The 9,574-nt window shown below is 45.0% G+C and overlaps 1 protein-coding gene across 3 annotated transcripts in view; it reads left to right on the top strand.

The window, feature by feature from the left end:
- Positions 1 to 3,675: 3,675 nt before the first annotated feature.
- Positions 3,676 to 9,574, top strand: part of stxbp5a (syntaxin binding protein 5a (tomosyn)) — an 82,313-nt gene continuing 76,414 nt past the window's right edge. For all 3 annotated transcript variants that reach the window (XM_068576715.1, XM_068576714.1, XM_068576713.1), the window contains exons 1-2: positions 3,676 to 4,209; positions 6,490 to 6,587. In XM_068576715.1, the coding sequence (XP_068432816.1) occupies positions 4,072 to 4,209; positions 6,490 to 6,587 (236 nt within the window). In that variant the 5' untranslated portion in view covers positions 3,676 to 4,071. The remainder of the gene's footprint in view (positions 4,210 to 6,489; positions 6,588 to 9,574) is intronic.

The following is a 9,574-nucleotide window of genomic DNA, read 5'->3' as shown; positions in this document are numbered from 1 at the left end:
TCCTTGTCCCCTCTCGTCCTTCTGCATGACAGGCGGACGCCCCGACTCTCTGCGACCTGCTGTTGTCCCCTGTGTCCTCTTGGGTTTCTCACTTTCTCCAGACAGCACTAGGACTTGTTGCTATAGGGGGTCGAGCAGGGCTCGCTGTGACGCCGAGCTCTGGGGCTGCGCAGTGTGGCGCTTCGGGTACATCCGTCTTGAGTGTGAAAGAGTGCGACAAGGTCCATCCTTGTTGGGTCATCTGCAAGATTTTAAGTGGCTGAAAGTGTGTATAGGACACTTGTTCTTTGTCAGATTGTTGTGAGCGTGGGCTGTTTACGTAAAGTTTGTCTAGTTTTGTTTAGTAATTTTAGAATAGTTAGAAAATCAGTCAAGATACAAAATGACATATAAAACTACATCCTTATATACTCAGATACACACATACACACCGCCGCTGTAAAGTCACAGTAATGAGATGCATGAATGTATTTGAAGTAGATGCATATTCATCCTCTTTATGCAAACTCTGTGGAATGAATGTGTGAATGTATGCAAATGTGCATGTCTTCACTCTGCAATCTGCTCTCCAACAGTACTCTTGACCCTCTGATGCACTGTCTTCAAAACGAAGAAGACAACAATTTATTGAATTATTCATGAATAGAGATTTAGTGTATTTTGTTTCTGTGTTGACTGATCAACTCAACATGACCTGAAATAGGCTTACGCCGCTGTAAATGTGTACTTTTGAAATGTGAGTCGATTCTAGTCCAGTAGCTGCTCAATACACTCGTATTCATCATGTTGTTGAAGCTCCTCATCCACCCTCACCTCCGACCTGAACATACCACTGGATTAGTGCTCCGCTGAGATCATGACAGCTAATAGATCTGAATGTACTCAATATGCATATTTCAAGAGATTATTGTGTTCAATGTGAATACAGAGATAATGGAGAGGCTGCAGAAGCACAGTGTTCAGCATTGGGGTAATTTGAACATATATAGTTACTTGTAAAAAATAAAGTTAATCAGTGCTGTAGGATGTAGTTCAACTTGCAATATGTTTTGTGATTTTCAAACCCTCAGAAAAAATGTATTAAATGAATATATGAATATCATCATAATTTTGTAGCTCAACATATTGATCAAATGAATAAATACAACCCTATTACCTTGATTTTATATGGGATTCACACGTCTGCTTGACCATCTCTCTTTTCTTTCTGTTTGGTACTACTTTACATTTTGCCCTTTACAAAAAACAACAACTAATAGAGCACTGCCTCAGTGGAAAGCCTTATCAAAGAGCACAAACACAGCAGTCAGACTCAAAACACAACGCACACACATACACACAATGCAGCTAGATGAATGGCCAGGCCGCAACACAATGGTGCTAAATTAAATCACTGATGTCAGAGTCGCCAAAAGCTCTCCCCTCAAACATCACTCACTCCCCTACACACATGCAAGGGTTGACTAATAAGGGCCTCTTTGTTTGTCTGTGTAATGTATTCTGGATCAGGCGATATCAGTTAGGGTTGGAAGGTGCATGTGGTCAAATTCAGTTCATTATGCAAATCAGCATTGCAACAATTGTTCTCAAGCCGCCTTGGTACGGCTCCTGAATTCATAATTTGCTCCCTGGTCCTCTTCATATATTTTTGTGCCCTTTTATTCAACAACGTCTTCATTACCTTGATGCTCCCTTTATTTCAGCTGTGTCTCAACAAAGGACTGCTTACGTAAACACACACACAGTCTCATTTATTCAGCATTCAGCACTGATTATTACAATGTTGTGGACATAGACGTGCCCTTTTCTGGACTTTCTCCAGATTGGGACAGAGTTGGCATCAGGTGTTGTTAGCAAGAGCGCAAACACACCTATTACTTCCACCGCTCCACCCCTGTCCCCGCTGCCGGCATCAACCTGTCGAAGACAAGCATGTTAGCAAACAGCCAAAACAGGTGGCGACGTCAGTGTCAGTCAAGCATGAGCAGCCTCAGCTGAGCTTGTCTGGGATGGTGCTTTCAACTGTGACCTTACAAACATACACAGCTGCACTGACGTTCTAAACTCAACACATGGGTGCAATCTACGGGATTCGGACCATTAATATAGCAGCAAACAATTATCTGCTTCGTAAAGAGACAGTGGAGTAATATCTACTTGAGCAGAGCAAGAAGTCGCTCCCCGTCTGTGTGTGTTGTTAACTTCTCGCTTCTCTCTGCTTTGTTGACATAGCCGGGCCAGCCACATGCACCTTTTAGTTCATGTTATTGCATGTGCGCATGCCCCATTGGTTCGCTCGTGGCCCAACTCTGCACTGCTTTCATTCGGAGGTCGAGGAAGCAAATCTCCCTCCTTCCGGTTCTCTCTCGGACCACTGTTAGCACCATCAGTGTTGTTAGCCCTGCTAGCTTACAGCTGCCGGCTCAGCCGCCATGTTGAGAACCGTTGCAATACAAATGCTCCCAATTTCAAATTTTATCAGTCTATCACAGAGCTGAGACACATATAGATAGACAACTATTCACTCACAATCATAACGATGACAATTCAGTGTCACCATGACAGCACACCTTTTTATTTGTGGGAGGAAACTGCAACCCTCAGGAAAAACCCATGGAGGTATAATGAAAACATGCACATGCACTTGTTTTGAATGCTGGATGAACAACATCTACAGAACAGTGTCTCTTGAGCAAGCAGGGATTTAAAATGAAGACAACATGCATGGCCTTTGCCTTTGAAGCCTTTAAGGTCCTGTCAGGGGGAACATGCAATGTCACCTGCTGGCAGACACAGGGGCCTTTCCCTTACTGATCCCTCCTCAGCAGCTCTTCACTATGAAGTGTACAGCATGAAGTAACACGTTCATAGGGAGGGTATAAATAACAGGTACACTGTGGGACTCCATCATTAGCAGGAAACAGCCATCACCATGGATACTGATGGATGCATTGCTTGCTCAGCTGTTGGGTTGTATTATGCACGGCTTCCCTGCAAACGCATACATCCCTAAACAATGAAACCAAATCAGTCTGGCCAACATGATATGTTTTTTTTCTTTCTGGATGTATAACTCATGTCTAACTGGATGTATAACTCAAATGAAAATTAATTTAGCGACAACGTGATGCTTTAATTTCCCTGTTTTATTTTAATGTCATCACATTTTCTGATATGTTTTCTGAACGCTCCATGAAAAAATATAGCGACAGGAAAATGCAGCACATTCATGCAACGTTTCTCCAATTCCCCAGTCCAACACAGCAAGGCTTTATACTCCACTTCCACAGTGGTTTGGGATATGGCCTTTATTATTGTGAACCTTCCACGCGAGCACACAAACGGAGGCGGAGTGGATAGGGCGAGGGTGTAGTGCAAAGAATGGGACAGAGCACCCGTCTGTCTCCACAGACACTCACAACGCTGCAGCATCCCAACATCACCAGGTGCAGTGGAGCAAAACCTACTATGCGTGCGTGCGAGTAAGAGAGAGGGGAGGGGAGAGAGGGGGGCGTTGTCGCTGGGGGCAAATGAGAGAGAGAGAGAGAGAGAGAGAGAGAGAGAGAGAGAGAGAGAGAGAGAGAGAGAGAGAGAGTAGCTGGCAAGGTGGCGGGATTTGCGTTGATGCCTCTGCTCTGTCAGACATGCGCAAGAGCGTCCGCAGCAGCACCAACAGCACCGCTGCGCTGCGTTTCCGCCTTGGCTGAGCGGCGCACAGAGCCGAGAGGGGAGGGGAGGGAAGCCGAGAAGAAGAGCGGAGCCACCGAGACGCAGTGGGGCACAGCACGGACTCCGAGCAAATTACACCGACGCACCAACATCCAAGCAGCTCCTCTCCAAATTTACACGTCAAAAAAAAAAAAAAGAAGCGATCTGTGCGGTGTGCGCCAGAGCCTTCCAGCAGCATGGAGACTGCGCTAAATAACAATCACTCAAATGTGAGATTTACACAGCAAAGCAGAAGAGAGAGCGCTTGAGTGTGCTTGAGCGTGCGTGTGTGTGTCAGAGAGAAAGTGGCTATCCCCTTCATCTTTTGCGGGTGATCTCAATTCTGTGCTCTGCAGTCTGAAGATGAAGAAGTTCAACATCAGGAAGGTGCTGGACGGCTTGAAAGAGGTTTCCTCCTCCACCCCGTCTGTCCAAGTGGGGCCACAGGAGAACCATTTGATCCAGGAGACCCTCCAGTCCGAGCATTTCCAGCTCTGCAAGGTGGGCGAGCCTGATGATTTTATAACACAGCTCTGGTTTTTATCACGGTTAGCCGTTTCCGCATGCATGCTCTTTACATTATAATTCACAGTCCGTACTGCGCGTATTCCATCGCATTTTACAGCAGGTGCAAGTGAGCTCCACACAATAAAATACAAACACATTCGGGAATAATTTTGCTCTGTAGTCTAAAACTACAACGAGCACCAGCTGATTGAATGTTTATTTAACATTCGGCAAGATTTATGTTTAGAAAGAGGAGCATTAGAGCGCCCTGTGCCATGGTGGGTAGCCTGCAACGTACCTGACTACAATGCGCATACTGTATGGCGAATGCGCGCTCGCGACAGGACAATGCACATTAGTAAGTTCTTGTCTGGTTACAAGTATTTGTGCAATCATTTTGCTCTGAGATCTCTCAAAACCACTAGATATTTCTGTTCTGGCAATATAGGACTTAATGGTCTGTGGAAATATCATCCTCTTGCTGTATGTGTTGCTTGGCATGAACTGTCATATCGAGGGGTTGGGCCAAACTGATCCCTTCTTGCATAATCTGCTGGATTTGGATTAGCAAAACGGAGGTTTCTGGTTAATGTGCGTGTGTGAGCGTGTGCCATCCCCTTTCCTGTTGTCTTTTCCTCACAGAGTTTCTCCATCCCCTACTCCCCCTCCCACCTCTCCCTCTCTCTCCTCTCACACTCCTCTCTTTCTAGATCTGTCTCCCTGAGACACACACACACACACACACACACACACACACACACACACACACACACACACACACACACACACACGTGCACAGGCACACACACACACAGGCACACACACACACACACACACACACACACAGGCACACACACACATGCACGTGCACAGGCACACACTACTTTACCACCAGATCATTGATCCATTGGGGACTGATGGCGCCTGAAGTGAGCGGGGCCTGTTTGAAGAAAAAAACAATTCAATGGCAGTTTACTACTATGCATGTTACATCTTAGCCCACTATAGGGTTTATAAAGCTTTTCCCCTGTGTGGCCCAATGGTTTGCTGTGTGCCTGCTATTGATTTCCCCACATGTTTAACTTGCATAATTGTAACTGGCTTGATTGTGGAGTCTTTTAAAGGTGTTAAAGGTACAGTTACTAAAGGCTTTCTGACACAAAGGCTTGTTCAGGTGTTCTTAAGATGCTGAATACAACCCTTTGGTTGGTAGCTACTCATAGCCCTTTGCACCTATTTTTCGTGGCGGAGCCTCTGTGTGCCTCTGGAGCTCAGCATAATGGAAGAGTCATGTGATTGTTGACCTTGACTGTTTTAGACACGCCAACGAAACACCGTCACACTGTGCAGATGTCCACGGCTTGGGCCGGTGAACGTTTATAAACTGTAATCATTTTAGCAGTTGTCAGGGGAATTATGATAGAGTGCCTGAAGTGATAACTAGAACACTAGAATACCGAATCCAGTCAAGCCAACACACCTGAGGGCTTAAGGGGATATTGTTTTTGGAAAGACAAGCTCGGAGGTTGCAGGTTTGACTGACATTGAGCGACAGCCAAGCTTCTGATGGAAGTCTCTTTAAACAAGACTCCATCCTCCCTCATGCACTTCACTGTCTGTCTGGACAAAAACTCTCTGTAAGGTTTCTTTGTGGAGAAGGCAGGTGTCTGTGCTGCACTGAGTGCTTCTTATGTAACGTGCTTTAGCCTTCTGCCGCTAAGCAAACAAATCCACCAGCCCACCACCAGCTGACTGACGCCATAAAGCTACAGTCACGCAAACAAATATACAGAAAACATAAACACCTTCCAGGACAATGCACTCGACTAGAAGGCCCTGCACGAAATTATGACCAAAGGCTGCTTATTGTTGCGCTTTTCTTGTTTTTTGATTTCCAGACATCAGCGTAATCACGACTTCATGTGGGAGGCAGCGAGAGAAGGAAAACCAGATAAAAAGAGTGAAATGGGAGAGAATGAGTCTCAAAATAGACCTATGATTATAAAAGGATCCTAAATAGCAAAGCCAAATATCATCTATCACAAAGAACAGAGCAACGGTGCATAGAAAGTGCGTTTGTTCCACCCCTTCGTTTTCTCTTGTCTGTGCTGTTTCAGACTTTACATTTCCGCTTCATAACACTTTCCACATCCATCTGGGTCTTTGTTTACCAAAATCAGGTGTTTGATATCCTGTCACAAAACAACACCCCTGCTGTGAAATGCAAATCAATAACATCTTCTCTTTTTTTTCATCTCTGTGCACGTCTTTTAGACTGTCCGTCATGGCTTCCCCTACCAGCCGTCGTCCATGGCTTTCGACCCTGTGCAGAAGATACTGGCCATCGGCACCCAGAGTGGAGCTCTCAGATTGTATCCTTTTGCTTCTCATTGCCAATGTTAGAGGTTACCATGGCCTGTGGCAGCTCCTTTAAGTCACTGCATCTCTGGGAGGCAGCAGCAGGTAAGTGAACAGATGTCTGAGCTGCAGTAGTCAGATGCTGCATACATCGCTGGGGTTTCAGGGTATTTTTAGAGCCTGCCGAAGAGTTTCTGGTAACAAGCAATGAAGAAACGACGTTGAAAAGTGACAAGACATGTCACTAAAAGGTCCATATCCAGCCGCATATTGAAGTATGTGCTGCAATTTGAGCTGGAGAAGTAAGCGGTTGAGGTAGCTTGCGTCGTCTTTCTTGCAATGTTGGGACATTTACACAAATAGGGACAACAGCTTGTGATGGAACGGCACCGCAGGGAGTCGTACAGCTACAGAGAACGCCCGCAAGCTCGTCTGTGTCAGGCTGCTTTTACAGGTTCTCCATGTGTTCTCATGCCTGTCCCACAACCTTTGCCAGCTCATTACGGTGTGATGAAGAGCCGTCCACCTGGCTGTCCCTCGTTCCCGCCTGCTGGCAGCTATGGTCGTGACTCATACTTGTTCACCTGCACTGAAGAGGTGAGGGTAAAAACAGAGAAACCAGAAGGCAGAGTAGAGTGAGCAGAGAGTCTACACAGCCATGTTTACCAGACTTCTTAAAAGACGATGGTGTTCAGTGTGTGTACCTGCAGAGTGTTTTCTGCTCTTAAAAGCAGAGAGAGGGAGACTGAGGAGATAATAATGCACCACTTTTTCCTGGAAGAGACTGAATGTTCCTGAAGATTTACAGATTCAACAGCTGCTCTGCTTCGGATGAAGGAATTCATGGTTTCTGTCAGTGGTACACATGTATTAGTAGATAGGAGATGAAATCCCTCCTCTTTTAGAAATACATGTCAGGACTGATGCAGGAACTGGTGAATAAGCTTAATGGGGCTTATGTCTTGCTGGCTGGTACATTACTCCTGTGAGCTCCAGGCTTGGTAAACTCAGTATGAGAAGAAAAAACAGCTGTACTCGTGGTGTAAAAAGATGCCTCTAACCAATCAGCTCAGGGATCAGGACTCCCTCAGACTATCCATAGTTTGGCTGAAATGATCTCGTCAGATGGTTCCTTCTGGCTGAAACTGGCCACTTTGAAATTTGATGAACAGAAGAATCTCTTGTGTTTGAGTGATGTGGATCAGATAGAGTCTTATCAGAAGTCAGGGGAAGGTGAATTGGGAGTCATCCATCTATTCTTTGGTTCTCTTCCCCTGTCATTTGCTGTTTAGTCAGCCCTGCCTCTTTATCTGATGACAACGATACCAGCGTGGCACAGATGAAAGGGGCATAATGGATATCACGGTTCATATTATTTTGCGGTGCCGTCCTGCATCTTGTGTGTTTTTCATGCATTTTGGTTAAAGTTTGATCATATTTTTGTGAGAGACATCCTCTGACTCCTGCGCTGATACACATCTATGTCCTGGAGGTCATTATTTTTGCACTTAGCGGCAACTCGTGGCTATCTGTGTGTCTGTGTGTTTGTGTGTATGTGTGTTTGTTTGCCTGGCTGGCCTGCCAGGACATTTGGCTGCACCCTTCTCCCATGGAGGATTACAGGAAGTGGCAGATCAAGGGCCTCAGCCTGGCAGCGTGGCAGAGGACTGAGAATTACAGCAGGAACAGGAGGTGTGTGTGGATTTGTACATGAGTGCGAGTGAATTTACGCGTACATGTGTGCGTGTGTGTGCGTGCGTCTGTGTGTGTGTGTGAGTGTGAGATTTCTCAGAGGACACGGCTGATCCCTCCAGCCACAAAGCCAATCACTTCTGTGATCCCCCAAAACTGTCCCGTGTTTGATGCTCGCCACTGACTCGGCCGCTGCGTCCACTGTCCAGCTGGGAAGATGACAATGTCCCTTTGGTGTTGTCTGGAGGAGGGAAAGATGGCAATAGAGAAAGAGGTTGGCAGGAGAGGTCAGGCCGATAGAGCGGAGAGAGGGAATAGATCGGAAAGAGTGAGAGAGGCAGGCTATCCCTGCTTGAAGATCTAATGGCCAAGAATAGAATCCTTATTGATCTGTATGTGGTAATGCACTGAGACAGATATGCCCAAGTGCACACTCCGCTGTTAATTGTTTTCTGTAAAAAAATTCTCAGGAGCGAAAAGAAGTCGTGTCATTTGGAAAACAGATTTTGTTTCGCAAACATGGCACGCATATGAGCTATCTATCACATTAGCTGTGTAATTTCAGAAAAAAAAGCTGTTCGGAAATGCCGAATTATAAAAGTCTTCTGGTTTTGATTGTTTAGTCAAAGTGTTTGTCATTACAGGCAGAGAACCTTCACTGATTGCTTTTTCTATATTTCCTCTAGTTCTGGACCAGACACAAAATGTGTTGCACTGATGCCACTCGTCATTTTATCTAATATTGCTTAAACCTAACACAAGACATTTGGCCAGTATTTAAATTGTATTTGCATCAGATGCAGGTTGTTGGCACACAGCGTTGGTGTCATACAGCCAGCGAAAATAGTCAAAATAGGTGGTGCTAATTTAGCATAATGAGCTGCAGCTCATGCTGAATTTTGTGAACATTATGCTAAATTTATCGAGTTATCAACCATGATAATCATAATGTGATGATATTCTGAACTTTCATTAGAGCTAAAGTTGATGTTAATTGAGATTCATCAGCCTCCAGACAGAAAAATTACATTAACCAAAACATACAGCCTAATTTAAGGGGACACATTTGCCACAACATAATAATTAAAATAAAGAAAAGTCTCTGCTACTTCTTAATAATTCGAATACAAAAGTGGAATTGTAATCACCATCCGTAGCCTGTGAGGCAAAATTAATTTTTTTTCAAGTGGTGCTTTTGTCTGATTCTTTGTGGAGAAAAAGTTTTACAAAATTAAACCAACTAATTGATGAGAATACACAATTGTATGAGTGTTTCTGTCGTCAACTAAGCATTTCTTTGGTTGAGGAC

Source organism: Clinocottus analis, unplaced genomic scaffold (assembly GCF_023055335.1).
Source record: "Clinocottus analis isolate CAN_PGR_092001 unplaced genomic scaffold, fCliAna1.0.p SCAF_15, whole genome shotgun sequence".
In the NCBI taxonomy this organism is placed as follows: Eukaryota; Metazoa; Chordata; class Actinopteri; order Perciformes; family Cottidae; genus Clinocottus; species Clinocottus analis.
Note: the sequence above shows the minus strand (reverse complement) of the source record. Positions and strands in the feature narration are given on the sequence as shown.